At 44.9% G+C, this 23,735-nt stretch overlaps 1 protein-coding gene across 4 annotated transcripts in view; it reads right to left on the bottom strand.

The window, feature by feature from the left end:
- Nucleotides 1–4,551: 4,551 nt before the first annotated feature.
- Nucleotides 4,552–23,735, bottom strand: part of LOC148111597 (maestro heat-like repeat family member 5) — a 37,381-nt gene continuing 18,197 nt past the window's right edge. For all 4 annotated transcript variants that reach the window (XM_087880800.1, XM_087880798.1, XM_087880797.1 and 1 more), the window contains 19 exons: nt 23,648–23,727; nt 22,996–23,131; nt 22,542–22,637; nt 20,958–21,062; nt 20,268–20,403; nt 14,645–14,763; nt 14,160–14,309; nt 13,806–13,960; nt 12,054–12,201; nt 10,510–10,661; nt 10,012–10,149; nt 9,440–9,554; nt 8,398–8,541; nt 7,478–7,654; nt 6,782–6,931; nt 6,417–6,542; nt 5,978–6,080; nt 4,958–5,023; nt 4,552–4,838 (listed from right to left, as the gene is read on the bottom strand). In XM_087880800.1, the coding sequence (XP_087736926.1) occupies nt 4,675–4,838; nt 4,958–5,023; nt 5,978–6,080; nt 6,417–6,542; nt 6,782–6,931; nt 7,478–7,654; nt 8,398–8,541; nt 9,440–9,554; nt 10,012–10,149; nt 10,510–10,661; nt 12,054–12,201; nt 13,806–13,960; nt 14,160–14,309; nt 14,645–14,763; nt 20,268–20,403; nt 20,958–21,062; nt 22,542–22,637; nt 22,996–23,131; nt 23,648–23,727 (2,460 nt within the window). In that variant the 3' untranslated portion in view covers nt 4,552–4,674. The remainder of the gene's footprint in view (nt 4,839–4,957; nt 5,024–5,977; nt 6,081–6,416; nt 6,543–6,781; nt 6,932–7,477; nt 7,655–8,397; nt 8,542–9,439; nt 9,555–10,011; nt 10,150–10,509; nt 10,662–12,053; nt 12,202–13,805; nt 13,961–14,159; nt 14,310–14,644; nt 14,764–20,267; nt 20,404–20,957; nt 21,063–22,541; nt 22,638–22,995; nt 23,132–23,647; nt 23,728–23,735) is intronic.

The following is a 23,735-nucleotide window of genomic DNA, read 5'->3' as shown; positions in this document are numbered from 1 at the left end:
CTCAACAACTGTTTCTAACTCAACAACTGCAGTGGTTCACTTAACAACCATGGCAACAAAGTTCGTAAAATGGGGGGAAATCCACTTAACAACTGTCTTGCTTCAGAACAGCAGTGTTGGGCTCACTTGTGTCGTAAGTCGAGGACCGCCCATATATTCCTCTGGGTTGGTATCTCCCTGTGAAGGAGCCAGGGTTGCCAACTGATCTGATGGCAGGAAGCTTACGTTGCTCCTGGGCCTTTGCTGCTGCTTCTCTGCAGCAATGAAAGCCTTCCGAAGCACGGAAACCCTGGTCCACTCCCGAAGTTTGCTTTCCAAGGAAGCCCAGGCAGGTAAAACGTTGGCCGTTCCCCTGCCACATCTGCTGAGGAGTTGGCAAGCCACACCGCTCCCTCCGTGGCTGAGAGTTCAGTGGGCCGTCCCTCACGGAGGGCCTCTGCGCCACCGGAAGTGCCAGGGACCCCAAAACTGGTCAAGGGGGGGGAGGTTTCCAGGAGCAGCGTGTCTCCAAAATTAACCCAAAGGTGCTTTTCCCAGAATGACCCAGTTGGAAGTTGGAGCAGTGGTGAAATTCAAAAATTTTCCCTACCGGTTCTGTGGGCGTGGCTTGGTGGGCAGTTGACCGGGTGGGCGTGGCTTGGTGGTTATGTGACTGGGTGGGCGTGGCTGCACAACTGACTCACACGCAATGCAAAAGCGGCTGAACTTCACACAAAATGGCCCCTGCAACAAGCAGGAACCTCATAGACAATCAGGCACAGCTGATTTCTCACAGCTGATTGGTAGTAAAAAAATGCTAAAAAAAAGTTTTAAAAAAGCTCCGATATTGCCTGGTTCAGCTGATTGTCGTACTTTTTGAAGCATTTTTAAACTATCGGTTTGGGCAAAAGGTAGCAATTATTACTATCGGTTCGGGCTCACCTGCCCAAACTGGTAGCATTTCACCCCTGCCTTGGAGGCCTTCTACTCCAAACCACTTCTTTTTTTTTATTAAAAAGTTTTTTTTAATTTTACACATATTTTCCCTTCCCTCCTCCCCCCTCCTGCCCAACCCTCCCACCCCCACCCCCCCGACTTCCCAGAGCAAATACAGGCTATAGCATTTAACAAACATATAAAAAAAACATAAGCTAACTATCTATAGATTTATCTCCCTTTTACACTTTAACTCCCCTTGTTCGTATCTGAATATAACTATTTAAACCGATTATTGTTTGAAAATAATGAATCCAACTTCATTCTTGTCCGTTCTTCAAGAATACGCAAGTCTTCTTTCTTCCAGCATTGCACAATCAGCACCCAATTACAATTAACCATCACATCTCCAACCCTTACATATATTAACCCATTGACAAAGTATTTTAACCAATCTTAAATAAACTATACTGTAAAAACCTTATTTGTACTTTTTACCCCATAAACTCATATTAATTCTTCCTGGGAACATGCCTTACTTAATAACTTTGCATAAACTTATTCATCTTATTCTCTACAAATACCCTGCTTATAATCAAATAACATCTTCACTATTTGATATCTATAAAAAATATTGTAAAAGACCTTCCCTCAACCCTTGCACCACTTATATTTTCCTTATACCCCACAAGTTTATATTTATTCTTCAACAAAACATTCTTTACAAGCTTATATAAATTTTCAGCAAAGCATTCCTTAAAATTAACTTTAGTGTTAATATACTTCAGGACAAAAGTGAAAGTTTGGTCAGTAGCCCATAACAATTCAAACGTAAGATTACTTAATATAACTTTTCAAAACAAATCATGTCCCTAAATAAAAGTCTAGTCATTCATTTTCACTACTACTATCCTCCCCAGGCAAAAAGATTGTAATTTTTCCATCTCAATATTTTCCTGACTTTTTTGCGAACCTTCTTCTTCAGTCTTATTCCTCCATCTCATCATGTTGAGAAACTGACCGGGACATGTTCAGAAAGTTCAAACAAGGTATGCCGTATATATCGGGAAATTCCAACATTCCAAAATCAAATTCTGATTATTATTTTTTTACAGAACTTGGCTGAGGAAAGACTCGTAAGATTATGCCACCATCTGCTGGAAGAATTTGGAAAGACTTGGCAGAAAGTGGAGAACGAAAAGAAAGGAAACGGAAAGTGGAGAACGAAAAGAAAGGAAATGGAAAGTGGAGAACGAAAAGAAAGGAAAGCCTTGGGGTAAGGTAGTCCTTGACTTAGAACAGTTCATTTAGTGACCATTCAAAGTTACAACGGCACGGAAAAAGTGACTTAGGGCTGTTTTCCACAGCATTTCCCAGGGTCACACAATCCAGATCCAGACACTAGGCCACTGATTCACATTTACGACGGTTGCAGTGTCCCAGGGTGACGTGATCCCCTTTTGCGACCGTCTGACCAGCAAAGCCAATTCACTTAACAACCTTGTTGCTGATTTAACAACTGCAGAGATTCACCTAACAGTGGTGGAAAGAATGGTTCGTAAAATGGGACAAAACTCACTTAAAAATGTCTCACTTAGCAACAGAAACTTTGGGCTCAGTTGTGGTCGTAAGTTGAGGACCAACCATGTTTCAACGGTCATCAGTGTGAAAAAGGGACGTGAAACACTTTCTTCAGTGCTATTGTAGCTTCGAACGGACACTAAATGACCGGTTATAAGTTGAGAACTACCTGTCCTGATATTTCTATGCCTTTTTGGTCTGCCTTTCTCCACTTTGGGGCATCTACCATAATTAGACGCTATTCTTTTCTAAAGAAAAGAAGAATTAGGGGCGACATGATAGCAGTTTCCCAGTATTTGAGGGGCTACCCCAAAGAAGACGGGGTCCAATTATTCTCCAAAGCACCAGAAGGCAGGAGAAGAAACCACGGAAACTCATCAAGGAGAGAAGCAACCTGGAATTGAGGAGAAACTTCCTAAGAAAGAAGACAATTAACCAGTGGAACAGCCTGCCACCAGAAGTCGTGGGTGCTTCATCAGTGGAGGCTTTTAAGAGGACAAAGTTATCTTAGATTGTGTAAATTCTCCTGCTTGAGCAGCGGTTCGGTTAGAAGACCTCCAAGGTCAGGGGTGAATCTCCTGGTTCGGACCAGATTGCCCGATCCGGTAGCGATGGCGGCGGGTGGTTGGGAGAACCGGTAGCAAAAATCCCTGCATCCCCCCCCCCCACACACACACCATGCCCAGCTGACCCGCACGATCATCAGAGGCTTTTTTTTTACTTTTAAAAGCATTTTTTCTACAACCTCTTCCGCCGAAAAAATGCTTCCGCCGATCCCAGCTGAGTTGCCTGATTGGCAGAGAGGCTTTTTTAAAAAATGCTTTAAAAGCCTCTGACAATCCCAGCTGTGTTGCCTGATCGGCAGAGGCTTTTCAAAGCATTTTTTTGCATTTGCAGAAAAAATGCTTTGAAAAGTTAAAAAAACAAAGTTGGCCATGCCCACCCAGTCACATTACCCCCCCCCAAGCCACGCCCAAAGAACCGGTAGTAACAAATTTTACATTTCACCCCTGTCCAAGGTCCCTTCCAGCTCTATTCTATTCTTCTTCTTCTATTCTCAAAACAATTTCCCCTAGGAGACGCACATGAATATATGATTATGGACAATGTCTGTACTGAACAACTCCCTTAATCCATTTAAAAGTCATTAAATCGATCACGGACGCAGGATGACCTGCTTTATGACCGGTCCAACTTACAACCTATGAGGCTGGGCTCATTCAGGGCTGAAAGTTGAAAGGACTGCCAGGAACAGATATGAGGAGGGGACCAGTGCTCGGCCACCTTCTGGCTTAACAAACTAAGTTGAGAAACGTCGCATGCTTTCCAAAGGAGATCAGGGCCCATGGGAAGACGCCTTTGGGATCCAGAGGTTTTCCTGAAGGCTTTTATTCAATGCTCCATCTATGTGGATAATAATGAGCATCTTTTTGGAGGACATTAGATCTCCCCCCACGGAGTGTTCAGCTCTCTGCATCTGCCCTACTCTAGGCGTTCCTATTTCTGTTGGAAGACGAGCAAGAGTGGAGATGTTCCAGATATCATCGATGGTTGATGGTTGCTACCACCCTTCTCCAATAGCACCTGTGGCTCTGTGACCTTCTCGTGGAACCTTCTCCTCTCTCTGACATTAAATTGTTCTGTCTATCTCCAGGGCCTGTTTCCACAATCTCCCTGCCAGGTCTTCTTTCTGCGACGTTCCTTCGTGGTCCTTCGCGGTGTAAGAATTATCTTCACGCTTCCTCGCTTTCCCCAAAGACCAGCTGGAAGGCAGGTGCCCAGAGGGTCATGGGTTGCCCCTTCCCCACTTTGGAAGAGCTTTATAGCTCCTGCTGGCTTTAGAAAGTTCAAAGCATCCTTAAGGATCCATTTCATCCTGGGCCCCCCTCTTTTTGAACTATTACCATCTGGCAGACGGTACAGGACAATAAAAACAAGGACAAATAGGCTGAAAAACAGCTTCTATCTCAGAGCAGTAACTATACAATTCTACGTACAGTGCAATATGAATACAATACGAGGGTTTTTTTTAATTCAATTGCATACAATGTGAAGGAAGTGTGTTTTTGTTTTATTTTTATAGGGTTTTTAAAAAGTATAATATACAGTGAGGATGGCACTTAATTTCATTCTATGAGGTGCCATGACAATAATGGAAACTATGAAACTATGAAACTATTATTGCTTGGTCTCGGAGATCCTCCTGATGCCTTTGGAGAGGAGTTGACTACTAACAAGACCCGGCTTGATCAGATGGCCACACTGCCGAAAGATTTCTTGCATTGAGTCAGCTGCAGCCTGAGCCACTGAGGCTTCGGAATCGCCTTGCAGATCCTGGAGACCTGAAACGAATCCAGAAAACAAAGGATTTCCGGGATCAACCGTGAGAACCAGCCCTGATCAGCGACAGAGCTTCTGGAGAAAAACTCCTTGTTTCAAGCGAGGGAACTTTGAAACTCACCCAGGAAAACTTCTTTCATTTGTTTTGAAGTCATCACTTCCGGTTGCATGTATTGCGCGCAGCAGCCTGGGCACGTAAAAAGAAAACGTTGGTGGGGTTAACAGAGACGGCTAAATCGACTGATTCAGGAAAAAAACGCGCCATTCATTGGTTTCCACTTGGAAGAGTCGCTTTGGGTCTTTACGGGATGGTTCCAGGGATTGGGTCTGTCTAATAATAAGAAGGACGAGGGGTAGCCATTCTTCCTCTGTTTTTGTCTCCAGGCCTCACTGGAGGCTTTCAAGAAGAGATTAAAGAAGAGATTGGACAGCCACTGGTCTGAAATGGAATCGGGTCTCCTGCTTTAGCAGGGGGTTGGACTAGAAGACCTCTAAGGTCCCTTCCAACTCTATTACTTTATGTTCTAGGACTGTGCAAACAACCATCATCTTGGAAAAAAATCTAAGCAGCCTTGAATCCAGTTAATACTAGAATGGGAGGCCAGCTGGAAATATTTCCAGAGAAAAAGCCACGGCTGTGGGTTTGCCTATACAAGAGAGAGGGATACAGGCCAGGTAGTCCTCTACTTCTAACAGTTCATTTAGTGACCATTCAAAGTTACAATGGCACTGAAAAAAGGAACTTACGACTGCTTTTCACACTTAGAAGCGTTGCCACATCAAGATCAAAATCCGGATGCTTGGCAAACCGATTCGTATTTATGACGCTTACAGTGTCTTGGGGGTCAAAGATCACTTTTTGCGATCTTTGGCTGAGCCAAATCCGGGAGGAAGCCAGATTCACTTAACAACCATGTGGCTAACTTAACAACGGCAGCGATACCCTTAAGAAAGAGGGCAGGAACTGCCTGAGAAACTGTTGCGCGATCGTAGCCGTTCCGGAGAAGCCACACGGTATAAGAGCAGCTTCCAGTCTGATTAAGCGACATGGCTTAATTCTGCATAGATTCTTTTGGTGACAAGGCCGCCCGCCTGTCTTGGGTTTTCCTGCCCTCCTTCCAGAGTTGGCATTGGTGATTACCAATTAAGAGGGCAGCTGCCTCGCGATGGGAAGAGTTCCGGCTCCTCAGGAATCCCAGCATCTGATCCAACATCGCAGGAAGGTTTTGCTTGCATTTATTCATCTGGGGAAAACAAGGCAACAAAGAAGCCAATGAACTATAGAGCTTTTTTTTTTTTTTTTTTAACCAAGGGGCCGCTTTCTTGGTCAAAGCCAGCTGGGTGTCTTTGGGAGTTCTAGTCCCTCCTTAGTCACGATGGCCAGCTGGGTGACTTTGGTGCAGTCCCTCTCTCTCAGGGCAACCCACCTCACAGGGTTGTTGTGAAGAAAAGAAGAAGTATTAGGGATGCCCACCGTCTTGAACTATTTATCAAAATAAGAAAGGCAGGACAAAATAAAGAAATAAACGGTTAGTTTACTCTAATCTGGAAGAAAACAGGCCAGCTTGGCTCCTACTTACAACCACGTAGCAGATGTTGGAGTACATGCTATGAAGACTGGTGTACATTTCATAGTCAAACAAGTTGCTGGGAAAGCCCCCCCAGTTCATAAAGGACACGCAGGAGTCGAGGGTCTTCCTGGAGACCTGGCCGAGGGAGGAAAGACACCTAGTTGGGTCATGAAACAAGTCTTCAAGGAAACAACCAAGTTCAGGGAGCACCAAGGACCCCACAACTTCAGGATTGTCTACAATGTCTTTGCATTCTCCAGAGTGTCCACGTGGTACAACCACGTTGCTCTGAGTGAAGATGGGGGTACAGAGTGGTCTCTGTGAAGGTAGCATGATCAGAGCAGGGGCTCAGGTTAGCCAGCCCTTCAACTCACCTCTTTTGTCCGATCATTTGACAGTTGTATGAGGAGGGGAATAAGGCTGTTCAGGATGTTTTCGGCCATATTACTGTTCCGTAACTCCTTCAGTCCTTTCAGGAGCATGCCAAAAATGGTGATGGAGGTATTCCTCAGTTCGATGTCGTCCTACGAAGGAAGAGAGACAGGTTAGTCCCTCCAATAGCAGAATAGCCATGCAGAAGTTTCTTGAAGTTTGCAGGAGAACACACAAGTTCAGAGCACACCTATTCCCAGTTCAATGTCCATGGAGATGGTCAATCATCCAGGTCATGGTTGCCCCAAAGATGGGGACCCCAACTCCAGTATGCTGGCTGGAGAGTTCTGGGAGTTGAAGTCCTCACCTCTTAAAGTTGCCAAGGTTGAGAAATCCTGATCTAGACCACAGTTGTTCAATCTTAGCAGCTCCTTCTGGACTTTCTCCCATCTTTATGGGAGAAAGAGAGAGATAGAGGGAGAGGGAGAATGAAAGGGAGTGCAGGAAGGAGGGAGGGAAGGAGGGAGGAAGGAGGGAGAGAGAGAGAGAGAAAGAGAGAGAGAGAGAGAGGGAGGAAGGGAGTGAGGAGGGAGCGAAAGAGAGGGAGAGAGGGAGGGAAGAGGGGGAGAGAGGGAGGGAGGGAGGGAGGGAGGGAGAGAGAGGTGGAAAACCAGTTTGTTATGATTTGGTTGACTTACATCATGAAAATGTTTCAGAAGGAGCGGAATGAGGTTGACTGCCTTCACCGCATGGGTTTTGATATCGAGGTTCCTGAGGAGGAAATGCAGGGTCCTTATAGCTTCTTTTGCCAAGGTCTTCTCTTCGTGACAAGCGCAGTTTAGCACTGGCATCAAGAGGGGTTCCAAGATGTTCTTCTGGAGGAAGCAGGGAAAGAAACGAGCAATTAAACGGTCACTGGAGTTCTCTGAGTCTCACAGCGATCATGCCAAACGCAAGAGAAGGCCACAGAGCATAGAAGAAGAGGGTTGAAAAGGAACTTGGAGGTCTTCTAGTCCAACCCCCTGCTCAAGCAGGAGACCCTAGACTCTGCTGGACAAATGGTTATCTAAACTCTTCTTGAAAAGCTCCAGTGATGGAGCACCCATAACTTCTGGAGGGAAGTCGTTCCAAGGATGAATTGTTCTCAGGGTCAGGAAATTTCTCCTTAGTTCCAGGTTGTTTCTCTCCTTCATTAGTTCCCGTCCGCTGCTTCTCGTTCTGCTTTCAGGGGCTTTGGAGAATGGGTTGACCCCCTCTTCTTTGGGGCAGCCCTTCAAATACTGGAAGACTGCTCTCAGGTCTCCCCTGGTCCTTAACAGGATACCAGAGATGGAAGGGACCTTGGAGGTCTTCGAGTCCAACCCCTGCTCAAGCCAGAACCCCTATACCATTTCAGACAAATGTCCTCCAAGAGGATCTGGCCTCTACTTGCACCTTCAGATCTTCCAGGGTTGCAGCCATCTTTGTAGAAGAGACACCACTCTAGCTGTCCTCTTTCTGCTGGTTGCCTTCTTCTTCTCCTTCTTCTCTCCTTCCCAGCCTTGTAGACTTCCCAGAGAGCGAGGTCACACCTGCTACTACCTTGGAAGCCACTCCCTTCCTGCCCCCCATCTCTTACCTCAAACGGGTGTTGGATGAGGTTCCCCAGTCCTCTAACGCTGAAAGTCTGTATCAGCGGATATGGCTGGGTCATCCATTCCTTCAGCACCTGGAGGATGTCTTGGATGACAAAGAATTGGCAAATTTCCGGGTGAAACAGCAGCTGAAGAAGAAGAGTGGAGATATGGAGCGTTAGCCAAGCCAAGGAAGAGAACTTCCCTGAGAGCCTCGACTAAAGATGCCACTTTCAGCCATTACGGGGAGAGAAAAAGAAAATAAAGACAGTCCTCGGTTAGTGACCGCTGAAAGTCACAACGGCACTGACAAAAGAGATACGTCCATTTTTCAGAATTATGACCATGGTAGCATCCTCATGGTCATGTGATCAAAATTTGGGTACTTGCCGGTCCATATTTGAGTTGAAGATGTGGCTCTTTTGTCAACTTAACTGATCCGTTATGGGTGTACATTGTTATAATTTTAAATTGTTTTAATTGGGTTGTTGATTTTAATTTATTGTGATTTGTATTGGATATTGTTTTTGTAAGCCGCCCTCAGTCCCTCGGGAGAATGGCGGCATATAAATATATATATATATGACGGTCGCAGTGTTTCGAGCTTACGTCATCCCTTTTGTGACTGTCTGATAGGTAGTGTAAATGATAGTTGCAAGAATACAAAAAATAATGCAAAAAGTAAAAGGAATTTGGGGTCATTGAGTCTTCCTTCCTCCCTTTCTCCCATCCTCCCTCCCTCAATCTCCTTCCTTCCTTCCTCCCTCCCTCCCTCCCTCCCTCCCTCCCTCCCTCCCACAACTTCTGGAGGCAAGCCATTCCACTGATTAACAGAATACCAGGAGACCTTGGAGGTCTTCTAGCCCAACCCCCTGGTGAAGCAGGAGACCTCTACCATGTCAGACAAATGGCTGTCTAGTTTCTTCTTCAAGACCTCCAGTGATGGAGAACCCACAACTTCTAGTTTCTAACCATAAAGTTCTGTTGAACCCTGGGCAACTTTCCTTGAGCTCCAGAAGGTTGGGGTGCATCTCAAGGTCTCCTCACCTCCGAAAAGAAAACCATCCCAATGGTTTTGTGTCTTAAATCGGGGTGGCGCACGTAGGTCTCAGCCTGTCGGAGCATGACCTTCAGCTCATGTTTCGAGTAGTTGAACAAGATCCTAAGAGAATAAATATGGAGAGATCAGACAAGATCTGCTGGTTAGGGAGAAGAAAATCACCAAGCAAGAGAAATCATGAGCTGAATGATCGATAAATGAATTACTCAATGAATTACTCCATTTAGAGAATTTCTCACCCTCCCTCTCTCCCTCTCCCCTTCCTCTCTCTCACACCCTCCCTCTCTCTCTCTCACCCTCCCTCTCTCTTTCTCCCTCTCCCTCTCCCCTCCCTCTCCTCCCCTCTAATCTTTCCTCTCTCTCACTTTTGCCTTCTGTGTGTCTCTCTCCCTCTTTCTCTCCCTCTTTCTCTCCCTCTCCCCTCTCCCTCTCCCCTTCCCTCTCTCTCCCCTTCCCCCTATCTCTCTGCCTCCTCTTCTTCCTCCTCTCCCTCTGCCTCCCCTCCCTCTCTCACCCACTGCCCCTCGTAGCCAAGCTCTTTTGACTTTTAATTTCTTACCGGACCAGGTGGAAAATGCCTTCAAACACACTTTCAGGACTCATCAGCATCGCCCAACATTGAACCATATCTAAGTCCTTGAACTCCTCCTGATAGCCGGTGCGCAAGATGAGGTGTTTGACGGCTTTGACTGCGTTGCTAAATGAAACAAAGGCAGAAGACTTGGTGCCAATCATTCAGCTGATCCCCCTGCACTTCCGACCGTTACAGTATCCCTATGGTCATGTGGTCAGAATTCAGACTCTCGGCAACTGACCCATATTTATGACGGTCGCAGTGTCTCAGAGTCACGCGATCCCCTTTTGGGACCTTCTGACAAGCAAAGTCAACGGGGAAGCCAGATTCACTTAACGACCATGGGACTTAACCAGTGCAATGATTCACTTAACCACTCTGGCAAGAAAGGTTGCAAAATGGGACAAAGTTCACTTAACGACTGTTTCCTGAGCTTTGCAGAAATGGAGAAAGGATCCAGATTGGGCCCAGGAGATTCCTTACCCCAGATGGTAGGTCTGTTCTGACCTGCTCTTGCCTGCTCCCAGCAGAAAATAGATGTGCGTCACGAGCGCCAGGAGCAGGCTGGAGAACTTATGCTGGACAATGGTTGCTGCCTCAGGAAGCGAGAGGAGGAAGGAGAGCGCATTGGTGGCCTAGAAACAGGAGGAGAGGAGAGTCAGCTCGGGCTCATCAGGTTACTTAGATTCATCATCATCATCTATTTCTTCTTTTAACGACCCCCTAATCCCTTGCGGGGTGGAGTCTGGGCAACTGAATGGAGCTGAGGCTTTCCTGGCTGGATGCCCTTCTTGTCGCCAATGCAGAGTTTTGTTCGGCAGATACATTCTCATTGTGCCCAGAGAAAGAAAAAAATCCTCATGTCCATGAAACCTGAGCCAGGAAAGTCCATGTCTGAGACACGGAGCAAAAGGTTGCTAGAAGTGGGACTTCTGAAACTCCCATTCTACACCCCCTCCAGACTTTGAGAGGCCAGTGGGGTGTAGATACAGGACAAAAGGGAGACAACGAGTAGCGCAAGTGAGACAGAACTGGGGACAAAGAGATCGGTAACCTCACGTTTCTCTGTTTGTCTTCATTCCTAAGTGGGCTCTTGACTCTCCACCTCTTAGGGGTCCTTGGAGGGGCCCTGGGTGCTGTCTGAGCGTGTGTTTTTTGGTTGCAGATGTTTCATGACCCAGCTAGGTAACATCATCAGTGCTGGAAGAGTTAGGCTTAGAGGTAGGGTTAGACTGGTTGGGTCGTGAAACATCTGCAAGAAAACCACCAAGCTCAGTAAGCACCAAGGACCCCACAGTTCAAACCTGGACTACAAATCTATTGGTCTTAATTAATTAAATTTCTCCACCGGCCATCTGAGCAATCTGACACTGGGAAGTTTACAACAACGTAATAAAACAATATAACGCATAATAAAAATACAGATTAAGAATATTTAAAATAAGATATGACACAAAGTACTCCGTTGGGTGTTTGCCTTTGTTGGTTCCTATCATGTATTTTCTTAAATCAAACTCTTTTTTAGTTATTTCTGTAAGAAATAACGTAAGAAATGAATAAAGGAATCAATTGAATTATGAATGATTGGATGAGTAAAGGAATGAATAAATGAAGGAATGTATGAATAAACGAATAAATCAATGAACGGATACATGAATGAATGGATTAATGAATAGATGAACCGATGGATGGATGGGTGGATAGATGATAGAGCTGGCTGGCTGGCTGGATGGATGAATGGGTGGATGAATGGATGGATGGATGAATATCAAAGCTGTTCTGGTGAGGAAGCCCACAGATGCCTCTACTTTCAATGGGGCACTTTGGGGGGAAGGGGGGCTTACGTCAAATTTTGCTCCGATTTCAGCCCCCACCAGTTTGCCCTCTGCCTCCCTCCAGCCAGGGCGTGCCTGCTCCTGATGAGGAGACCCCCGAGGGTGACTCTTCTGCTCAGCCCCTTCCCCCTTTCCTCAGGCCTGGCCCACCTGCAGATCTAAGGAAAGGAGAGCCACCGGTTGAGGGCTTACCGCAATGGGCATGATGGATTTGCTTGTTCCCCTCCCAGTAGCTTCGGTGCTGGGCTCTTGGTCATCAAGCCTTTTGAGGAGGGGCTTCATGATCTTCAGGTTAGCATAGGGGTCTGCAGCCAGCGCCCTCCACAGTTCCCTGGCACTTCTGTGCAGGTGGAAAAATGGATTGGGGAAAAAAATCAGATTCTTTCCCCATTTTCAAAGAGACGGCCATTCCAGATAGATTAACCCCCCCAACGGAAGAAAGGGTTAGAGAACCGATGGCCAAATGAACTGCTTTAAGGCATAGAAAAAGATATAGCTACAGGTAGTTCTCGACTTGCAACCGTTTGTCTGGTAGCCATTCAAAGGAGGGCCTCTGCGCCACCGGAAGTGCCAGAGAACCCAGAACTGGTCAAGGGAGGGGAGGTTTCTAGGAGCAGTGTGTCTACAGAATTAACCCAAAGGTGCTTTTCACAGAAGGACCGAGTTGGAAGGGACCTTGGAGCAGTGGTGAAATTCAAAAATGTTCCCAACCGGTTCTGTGGGCGTTGGTTGGTGGGCATGTGACCGGGTGGCCGTTTCCTGGTGGTCATATGACCAGGCGGCCGTGGCTTGGTGGTTATGTGTCCGGGTGGGCGTGGCTGCACAACTGATTCACACACAGTGCAGAACCTCACTGAATCACAGAGAGCTCAAAAGCAAACGATCACACTTTACACAAAAGTAACACAAAAGCTACACAACTGACTCACATACAATGCAGAAGCAGCTGGACTTTACACAAAATGGCCCCTGCAACAAACAGGAACCTCACAGACAATCAGGCACAGCTGATTTTCTCACAGCTGACTGGTAGTAAAAAAATGCTGAAATTAGAAATTACAAAAAGGTTCCGACATTGCCCGGCACAGCTGATTGTCGTACGTTTTAAAGCGTTTTTTCTTACTACCGGTTCGGGCAAACAGTAGCAATTATTACTATCGGTTCGGGCGAACCAGACCAAACCAGAGGATTTCACCCCTGCCTTGGAGGTCTTGTACTCCAAACCGCTTCTCAGGCAGGAAATCTTATCCCATTTCAGACAAATGGCTGTCCAATCTCTTCTTGAAAACCTCCAGTGATGGTGCACCCGCAACTTCTGGAGGCAAGTTGTTCCACTGGTTAATTGTTTGCACTGCTAGGAAAGTTCTGCACATTGTAGGTTGCTTCTCTCTTTGATTCGTCTCCACCCTTTGCTTCTTGTCCTGCCCTCAGGTGGTTTGGAAAATAGGTTGACCCCCTCCTCTTTGTGGCAGCCCCTCAGATATCAGAACACTGCTATCCTGTCCCCCCTCAATCCTTCCTTTCATCGAACTAGAGAGACCCAATTCCTGCAACTCTTCTTCATATGTTTTAGGCTCCGGTTCACTAATCATCTTCGTTGCTCTTCTCTGCACTCTTTCAGAGTCTCTGCATTGTTTCTACAGTGTGGCGACCAAGAAAGTTAAAAAACCAAGGAGGTCCAGCTGCCTTTTGGAAAAGCACCTTTGGGACAATCATGACCTGGATGGTGGAGACAACCAGCCTAGGAAGCTCTCAGAATTCAGATCGACTGCACAGCCAACCAGCGACTGCACTGGCCCTCAACCAACCCAATGCAACCTCCCCCCCAATCAGCACATGACCTGCCCACCCCAAGCTACAGATATTCACCCCTATCGCAAATGGTTGAGAATCTCTGTAGAGTACAAGAAAACAGGAGGCACATCTCCTTGAGGTTCTTCTTACCCATCGCACGCCACCGAGCACTCGAGGAGAATATCCACGACTTTGTTCACCCGTTTGGACGCCAGGTGACACACTGCCTTTAGCGTTTGTTGTTTGGTGGCAGGGTCCAAGATCTTCGGGAGACGTCGGTAGATCTCCTTGAGGATCATGGGCAGCTATGGCAAAAGAGAAATCCAAGGGATGACCAACTTTCTCAACAGCCCTAAGATTACCTGGTGGTCTCCATCCAACCCTAGCCTTCTTAAATCCAGCCGAAGTGTTGTCACCAAGTCAACAAGGTCTCACCCATTCTCATCTTTCTTTTCTACAAAATCTCCTCTATCCCTTTTGCTCCAAACCCTGCCATTTTCTTACCTCCTCCATGTCCATCCCACATTCTTCCAAGAACGAATTGAGCAGGAGTCCCGCAGTGTGTGAAATGTTTTTGTCCAGGTGTGTCAGAGCTGCCAGGGCTTTTAAGATCAGGTCGTTTATTTGAGACGGGCTCAGATGCTCGCCAAAGGCCTATCGGAAAGAAGAAAAGGAGACCATGAAGAGATGCATCAGGGTTTTGACAAGCCAGAGACTTTGACCCGTATCTGGGGACAGCACCCCATGTAGAGAGGCAGGCCGTATTCCATGACATCCACCACGTGATATTAGGATGTGGGTGAAAGAAGCCAACATGGCAGCCGAGATCGCCTGCTCCTAGACATTGTGGGGGATGGATATCCACCCTCCGGCCTTTGGAGCCTGCCGTCCCCACTGTGATATTGACTTTTTTGAGTATCTCCAGGTCAAGAGGAGGAGAGAAAGGAAGGTCAATAAGAAGCCAGGCAAAATGCTGAACGAAAACGTACCGTAGCCATTTTGGAGACGTTATTATAAAATATTGTTGGGCCCGAAAAGGAGAAGTCTTCCCTCAGCCAAGTGACGACCTTCCCCTTCTTGTTTCTAGGTTTCTCATCCATTTCTTTGGCTTTGGAGGGAGGAAAACAAGAGAAGGTCAGATTTTGGCATTCGGAACTTCTGAACATCCTTCGTCTGACGGCCGGTTTAGTCGTTCCAACAGAAGAGAAGATCTGTAGCTCAGGGCTGACCTGAGGGGTCCCTGGTGCTCTCTGGGCTCGGTGGTTTTCTCGTTACCTAGTTGGGTCATGAAACCTTCACAAGAAAACAACAAAGCTCAGAGACACCAGTCCTCCTCCTCCCCCCTCGCTCCCTCTTTCTCTGCCCCCCCTTCTCTTATCTCACTGATCAGGAACGAAACAGGTACAATGACCTCTTTAGTGGTCCAATTACAGGCAGTCCTCGACTTACGGCCACAATTGAGTCCTAAGCAAGACAGTTATGAAGCGAGTTTTGCCTCAGGTTGCGATTTTTTTTCTTGCCAACGTGGTTAAGTGAATTGCCACAGCAGTTAAGTTAGCAACCCGGTTGTTAAGTGAATCCGTCTTCCCCATTGACTTTGTTTGGCAGAAGGTCACAAAAGGGATCACATGACCCTGGGACACTGCGACCGTCATAAATCGGAGTCAGTGGCCAAGTGTCCAGATTTTGATCCCGTGAGCATGGGGATGCTGCAACGGTCGTAAGTGTGAAAGACAAACACAAGTCACTTTTTTTCAGTGCCGGTTAAACTTTGAATGGTCACTAAATGAATTGTTGTAAGTCAAGGACTACCTGTAACCCCTTTTCTAGGTTAACACAATAGATGGGACTGTAAATGGAGGGGAAATATAGGGCTACATAAGAGACATATTACATAAATGAAGGAATGAAGGAATGAACCAACAAACGAATGAACAAAGGAATGAATGAATCTAACCGGATTTAACCCAGACTACCTTGGTCTGATGTGCAAATGAAGCATTAGGTTGTGAATTGATTGTGTGCTGCCGGGGGAATTCTGGGCATTGAAATCCACATGGCTTAAAGTTGCCACTGGGTTAAGCTTTTAACTAGCCAAATTTAACAACTTTCCTTAACAATGCCCACTCAACCCGTAACTTGGTTAACCCGTTTTCTGGCTTCCTGCAATACATGCAGCCATCCAATGACTAAAAGGTGGCTTTGCAAAACACGCTAAGACCCAATCCATGTGCCAAGACTCACAAGCCCAGGCTGGCTGATGGCAGATGCCTAGCCTAACTCTGTGGTCGGCAAACTGCAGCTCGCGAGCCACATGCGGCTCTTTGGCCCCTTGAGTGTGGCTCTTCCACAAAATACCACCTGCGGGCGCGCACGCACAGTGCGATTGGAACTTCGTGGCCCATGCGCAGAAGTCGGTTTTCGGCCTGGGCGAGTCTATTCTGAAGAAGTGGCGTTAGAAGAAGTGGGGGTGTCTTGCGGGCGAGAGACGGGAGACGGGAGACGCGGCGCAGGTGGGCCATGGGATACGCAGCGTGGGAGAGGCGCACGTGATTCATGCATGAGTTGAGTGAGCCAGTCAGTCAGCAATCTCCTTGTGCAGTGGTTAGTGCTAGTCGCATCCGCCAATCACGCGGGGGTGACAAAAGTAACTACTCAGAGCATAAAGTTACCTGTATTTTTCCAACCAGCTGCAAATCCTACAGGTATTTTTGTCATCAATTTAAGAATTGTAATTATTTTGTGTTGGTGGCTTTATTATTATAAAATGAAACATTTTTTTAGGTGCCCTGTTTGACATGGCTACAAAGAAGAAGCAAAGAAAAACGGAAGACGAAAACCATGAATTTAAAGTTGAATGGACCGAGACTTTCGCGTTTGTTCAAAACTTAAATGGCCTTCCGACCTGTCTTATTTGTCAGGAAAAATTGGTGAATAACAAGAAATCAAATTTGGAGAGACACTTTAAAACTAAACACGTGCCATTCAGTAGTAAATATCCTGTCGGTGATGCAAGGAAGAAAGCAGTTGAGGAACTTCAGAAGAGTCAAGAAAAATCAAGTTCTGTATTTAATTACTGGATTCAATCTTCCAACAATGTTAATATTGCAAGTTTTGTGGTTAGTCAAAAGATTGCTAAGAGAGGAAAACCATATACAGACGGCGAATACATAAAAAGTTGTTTTATAAATGCATCCGAAGAGCTATTTCGGGATTTTAAGAACAAAGCTGATATTCTAAAAAAAATTAAAGAGTTACCATTGTCTGCTAAAACAGTGAAAGACAGAACAGTCAAAATGTCTTCGAATATACTGATTAAACCTCTTAATCATCACCAATTTAAAGGATTTTTAGTTGAAATGGAGAGCGAGTACGCCGATCTTCTGCTGCATAACAAGGTACGTTGGTTATCAAGAGGAAACGTTTTGAAACGTTTCGCTTCCTTATTAACAGAAATTAAAGCATTTCTCCATGAGAAGGGGATTCGCTATCCAGAACTAACGAACGATCAGTGGATCCAAAAATTTTATTTCATGGTAGATATTACGTCTCATTTGAATCAGCTTAATCGTAAACTACAGGGGAAAGGAAACACCATTTTTTCGATGTTAGAAGAAGTTATTTCATTCGAAAACCAATGATCTCTTTTTGCTCAAGATTTTGAAAGAGAAACTTCGATTCACTTTCCAAGCCTGTTGAAACATCGCTGATGCTGATCAAAAGTATGGTAATGCAGAAAATCTGCAACAGAAGATTGAAAAAGAGATTTTAATGGTACAATATAATTTCACAGAATATGCGATTAGATTAAGAGGTTTGCAGGAAAATAATAGAGAGGATTTAAGGAAAATATCTTCTGAATTTCTAGCTGGGATTCTAAAGGTTCAACCTGACGAAGTGTTTTGTAGGATTGACAGAGTTTATCGAATTAACTCCTGGATTGCCAAGCAAAGGCAATTGCCTAGAGATGTGGTGATTTATTTTACAGACAAAGAAATTAGGAATAATATCGTGCAAAATTCCTTCAATTCTAATTTGCAATTGTATGGAAGAAAGATTTGGATTTACAAGGAACTCCCACCTAAGATATTGATGGAAAGGAAGAAATTTGGTTTTCTGGTGAATGAGTTAAAAAAGAGAAATATCTCATTCAGGTGGGACGCCCCAGTTGGTATTATATTTAGATACCAAGGAGAAAGATATCAGCTAAATACTGTTGAAAGAGCGGAAGAATTTTATCAAAATAGGTTGAAAATGAACTTAATATCTTCAGGTATAATACAGGATAAGCAGAAGGAGCCGGAAATAAAGGTAAAATATCGAATTACAGAGACTGTACTAGATGAATTGCCTTTGGATTTATTGGATACCCCAGCTGGACTATCTACAAATTTGAGAGAAGTGGCATCTAACATTAATGTGATGACTTATCAAGGCAAGGATAAGTATGGAAACCAATTAGGGGATGTACAAGGGATAAAAAAGAAACATGAGATACAAAAACAAAACCAACAAGACCAATCTACAAAGCAGAATAAAAACCGACCAGATGATACACAATTTGTAGAAAGGAAACCAGGATGGAAACCAAACCCACAAAAAGAAAAGAAAAAAAGAAATAGGTGGCATAAAAATAGAAATTTCTAAATTAGGCAACAGTGAAGCCAGTGACTTTAAAATATGAATGATTATGTGTAAACACAGAAGAGGCGATGTATTGGTTAATATCATCCTGAGGATTGTGGCAGATCTCTGCATGGCCGTAATTTGGGGACGTGAAACGAGCCTTAAACTGATGGATTTGAATTATCCATTTTGGAATTTCTTTTTGTGTTGATAAACATATTATATTATCTTGAATTACAAGGCAAGAGAATTATGCTGGGGCATGCAGAAGATCAGGTTGTTACCCACTACGATGATGGGAATTAATAATCCTGATGAAACCCACAATTATTACTATATGGAATATAATTATAATGTCACTCGGGTGGTTGTTTTTACTTTTATACATATAAGAAGATATTTACTACTGACGGGGGCAGATATGATTGAAGATCCTGAATAAACTGTTGCACCAGTAAGCTATGTTACCCGATTATGGATGTTGGTTCTACCAATCCAGTGGAAAGACCTCAAAGAAGATACTACATGGATTATAAATTTAAAGTCATTGTCTTTTCTTTTTTTTTATTTAGATATAATGGAAAATATAGACATATATTTTTAAGTAGTGTGGGCAGTGATTCAAAGATATTAAGAAATGTTGTGTATGGTAATTTTGCATGATAGTGGGTGAATAAGCTAGTTAGTAGATTGATTAGTCTAAGAAAAGGGATTTTTAAGTGATATATTTAGGGGAGTGGAGGAAATGGATAGAGTGGAATAAATGTTAAACTAGATTTTATGGGGAAGGCCGCTTTGAAATGTTATACTAATATATATAGAAGATTAAATGTTAAAGTAGGACTTATTGTATAGTTTTAAAGTGGAGAAGTTATTCTATAATGTCATAGTATAATGTCTTTTTTTTTTTCCCTTTCTTTTCTCTTTTCTGAAATGTATGGATAAAGGGGGATGTTATAATATTAATAATATTTTTAGTAAGTAAAGGTCAATATCTAGAGGAGGGAGTAAGTAATCTGTTATGAATTAGGTTTTTTTTTTTTTGTTATGAAGAAGTCACAGGGGGGGATGGGTGGGGAGGGGGAGTTAGGGAGGAGGAGGGAGAGGGGAAAAAAAAGGGGGGAAAATTTGTATTTGAAAACTTTTTCAATAAAAAAAAAAGAGTAAATTGAGAAGTTGTCTTATTGATGAGAACCTGGAATCGTGCCTAAAATTAAAAACAACATACAAACCTGACTTACTCAAACTTTCCAAGGAGATGCAAGGCCATTGTTCACATTAGTGTTTGTCAGTCATTGTCATGATTTAATTTTATGGATATTGTAAGGTCAATTGTAAGAAATTTAATTTTATCAATAAATAATATCGTTATTAAGTATGAGATCAAGTTTTATTCAACGTACCTATAGTTTAACTAAGACTTAAAACTTTAAGTAAAGTTTATTAAGTTAATTTTAGGGAACGTTGTGGAGTGAAAGAAGATGTAGTGTCGAGGAGATGGTTTGGACATATAAAGAGGATGAACGAAAGGAGATAGACGAAAGAAGTATACAGGACGAGTGTGGATGGGAGAGATGGAAGGGGTCGACCTCAGCGAACGTACCTCCATCAGATTGAGGACGTTCTTAGCAAAGGCCAGTTTAGGAGTACCCTAATTAAGTTAATAACAATGTACCTACCTATCTAGTTTAAGTTTAACCGATTTGGCTCTCCAAAGAAATTTCAATCGTTGTACTGTTGATATTTGGCTCTGTTGACTAATGAGTTTGCCGACCACTGGCCTAACGGATCCACTTAACGTGAGAAACTCAGTCTTCAAATGACCCCTGGCCCTGAGAGGTGCCAATACCAACGGCCAATTCCAGGCATCTCTGCCCAGGCAAACGACCGGGGTCTTGGTCACGCCACAAGCTGTGCCACCCAGTGCTCTCCTGGGCAGTGCGCATCCCTGGGCTCCTGGCAGCCCTTGGAGTCCAACTTTCTCACCCATTTTGCTCATGATGAGGTGGTGGAGGTGGTAGGCGGCCTCTGCGGACGTCTGGCCAACTTCTTTGCTGGTGTCGCCAACGTGCAGGCCCAGCAAAGCCACCAGCTGTCCCAGCAAAGAAAAGTCACCTGTGGTCTAATGAAAGGAAGCAAAAAGGAGGGGAAAGATGAGAAGGGGGGCTCATGAAGGTTTCAGCCAACTGAAATCAGAGCATAGGAACCATAGCACCATAGAATCCTAGAATCCTACCTTTTAGAATTCTAGAATCACAGAATCTTAGAAACATAAAATCTTAGAATTTTAGAATTATCCAATATTTGAATCTTAGAAGACTAGAATCATAGTCATAGATTCATAAAATCAGTGAATCCTAGAATCTTTGAATAATAGAATCTTAGAATCATAGAATCATAGAATCTTTGAATTTCTAAATCATACAATCTCAGAATCTCTGAATCTCTGAATCTTTGAATCTCTGAATCTCTGAATCTTAGAACCTTAGAATCCCAGAACCTCAATTGCTGGAAGGGACTGTGGAGGTTTTCTCCTCCAACCCCTTCATCAAGCGGGACTCCTTATATCCTCCTGGTCACATCCCAAAGATGCTTTTTCCAAAAGGCAGCAGGACTTGCTTCTTTTTCTTCCTTTCTTTGAAAACATCTCACTGCGCATCCCAAACGGTGACTTACGTCGAAATTGACGTTTTCAGAAACGAACTTCAGGAGGTGTCTGATGCTCTTGATGGCCCTCTCTCTCTCGTGTCTCTTGGGAGATTCAATCCAGGGATTAATGTGCTGCCAGGAAAAACAAAGGAGGAGGAGGAAAGGAAGAATTTGTGATTCACAGTTGGAAGAGCCACAGAAGTTGCCAGGACTGGGGAGAAAATCTAAGGAGCTCAACAAATTTGAGACATTGGTCAATTGAGGTCTATTTTAGACTGAAAACTAGAGTAGCAATTGAAGATTTCTGGAATACAACTAGTCTTACAACAGTTCATTTAGAGCCGTGGTGGCACAGTGGTTAGAACGCAGTATTGCAGGCTAATTCTGCCAACTGCCAGAAGTTCAGCAGTTCCATCCTGATCGGCTCCAGGTTGACTCAGCTTTCCGTCCTTACCAGGTCGGTAAAATGAGGACCCAGATAGGAGAAGAACCTGGGTCCTCATTTAGAGAGGGCTGTAAACCACGGTGAAGCGGTATGTAAGTCTAAGTGCTATTAGTATTTAGTCACTGTTCAAAGTTACAATGGCACTGAAAAAGGGACTTATGACCATTCTTCACACTTATGACCATTGCAGCATCCCTATGGTCACGTGATCAAAATTTGAACACTTGGCCAATGACTCATCTTTATGACGGTTGCAGCATCCCAGCTCGGTCACTAAATGAATGGCTGTATGTCGAGGACTTCCTGTATAAGTAGTCCTTGACTTACGACCAGAATTTGGGGTGCTTACCAAGGTGGATGTTAGGCGACTTGTGACTGGCTTTATGACCTTTTTTTGCCAGGGTTGAACGAATCCCTGTGGTCCTTAAGTGAATAATGCAGTCATTAGCCGAATCTCGCTTTCCCCGTAGACTTTGGCTTGTCGGAAGCCAGTTGGGCAGTTCGCCAATGGTGTTCAGGTGACACCCCCCCCCCAGGATGCTGCAACCATCACAAATACAGGTAGTCCTCGACTTATGACCACAATGAGTCCAAAATTTCTGTTGCTAAAATGAATCCCATCGGCATCGACATAATCTGCATCGGTCAATTGCAGAAGGCAGCTTTACTCGGAACAGCTGCGAGGCTCTATGACAGGGGTGTCAAACTCGATTTCATGGAGGGCCGAATCAAGGTTGTGTTTGACCTTGAGGGGGGCGTGGCCGAGGTGGGAGTGGCCAGCTCAACGTCTCTCGTGTCAGGGGCACCTGTGGACTTCCCTGAGACCCTCCCTCACTCTTATTATCATCTCCTCCCTCCCTCCCTCCCTTCCTCCTTGCCGTGGGACAAGAGAGACACGAATATCAGAGAAATAGTGGAATAGAATCATTAGTGAAAAGATGCCAGAGGAGGGACAAAACAAATGTAAATGACAAAAATGAACATCATTTTTTAACTATTGAAATGAGTTAAATTGAATGGTTGAATTGTCCCATGGGACGAGTTGTCCATCCAACAGCCACATTTGCCTATCCCGGGTCCTTGGGAGGGGCTCGACAGCTGGACAGAATCGCCAAATCCAGCCTAAACATCTGGCTGACCAACCCCGAGAAAGAATCACTCTTTACCGTCAAGACATCCTGCAGGGAATCCAAATTGGGAGCCTCGGACAGCAAGGCGGTGAGCATGGTGTTGCAGGTGGTCACCATCTGGTCATAAAAATCCTAGAAGGAGAAAAAGAATATCTAAAGGAAGAAGTGGTGTAAAGGAAGAAAGAGGAAGAAATCCAGGGCTGGGGAACTTATGGCCCTTTCAGGACGACTGGTGGACTGCAACGCCCAACAATCCTGAGCCAGCCACGGACTTCTGGGAGTTGAAGTCCACCCTTCTGCAATCAACGGAGTGGCCCGTCTTGCAGGGCTGGTTTTTCTTCCAGAGTTGGAGGAAATGCTTTCTCGGCTGAACACGAGGAACAAAAGGACATTGGGCTCGATGGATGGATCCAGAGTTTTGGAGGAGATTTTGAATCATGCTTATTTCCAGGTGGATCTCAGATGGCTTGGCTCCATCTGGACTGCTCACCTGAGTTTGAGCTGGTTGTCCTGGGCCGTTCACGTTCAGTTTTGTCACCAGGTAAGCCGGCAAGGAAAACACCTTCTGGATGCTTTTTCTCACCACTTTAGACCTCATCTCGGAGTTCAAGGGGGGCTTCATACGGCTGATGAAAGACGAGAAAAGAGGAGGAGGGTGAGAAGATCATAGACTCATTAGGCTAAAAGGGACCTCGGAGGTCTTCTACTCCAACCCTTGCTTGATGGTCCTTAAACCATCCCAGTCATATGGTTGTCCCCTCTTTTCTTGAAAACCTCGAGGGATGGAGCACCCCCAACTTCTGGAGGCAAACTGTTCCACTGATGGATTGTTCTCGGTGTCAGGAAATTTCTCCTGGATCTCTCTTTGATAAGCTTCCCTACATCGCTTCTCATCATGCTCTCAGCTACTTTGGAGGGGAAGTTGACCCCCTCCTCTCTCTGAGAGCCCCTCAAATATCAGAACTCCCCTCATCATCCTGGTTGCTCTTCCCTGCACTCTTTCTAGAGTCTCAACATCTTTTTTATATTGTGGTGACCAAAACAGGATGCAGGATTTCTCTCTCTCTCCCTCCCTCCTTCCTCTGTCTCTCTCTCTCTCTCTGTCTCTCTCTCTCTCTCTCTGTCTCTCGGCAGGTACATACCTCATGCAGGTGATGGTGATGATCGCTTGATGGAGATTTTCGATGGACAAGGGTCTCGCGGGCTCATCTTCAATGACTTCCTGAAAAG

The sequence above is a fragment of the Pantherophis guttatus genome, chromosome 18, assembly GCF_059756535.1.
Source record: "Pantherophis guttatus breed Tessera chromosome 18, ASM5975653v1, whole genome shotgun sequence".
Lineage (NCBI taxonomy): Eukaryota > Metazoa > Chordata > Lepidosauria > Squamata > Colubridae > Pantherophis > Pantherophis guttatus.
This window is presented reverse-complemented; position numbering and strand designations above follow the sequence as displayed.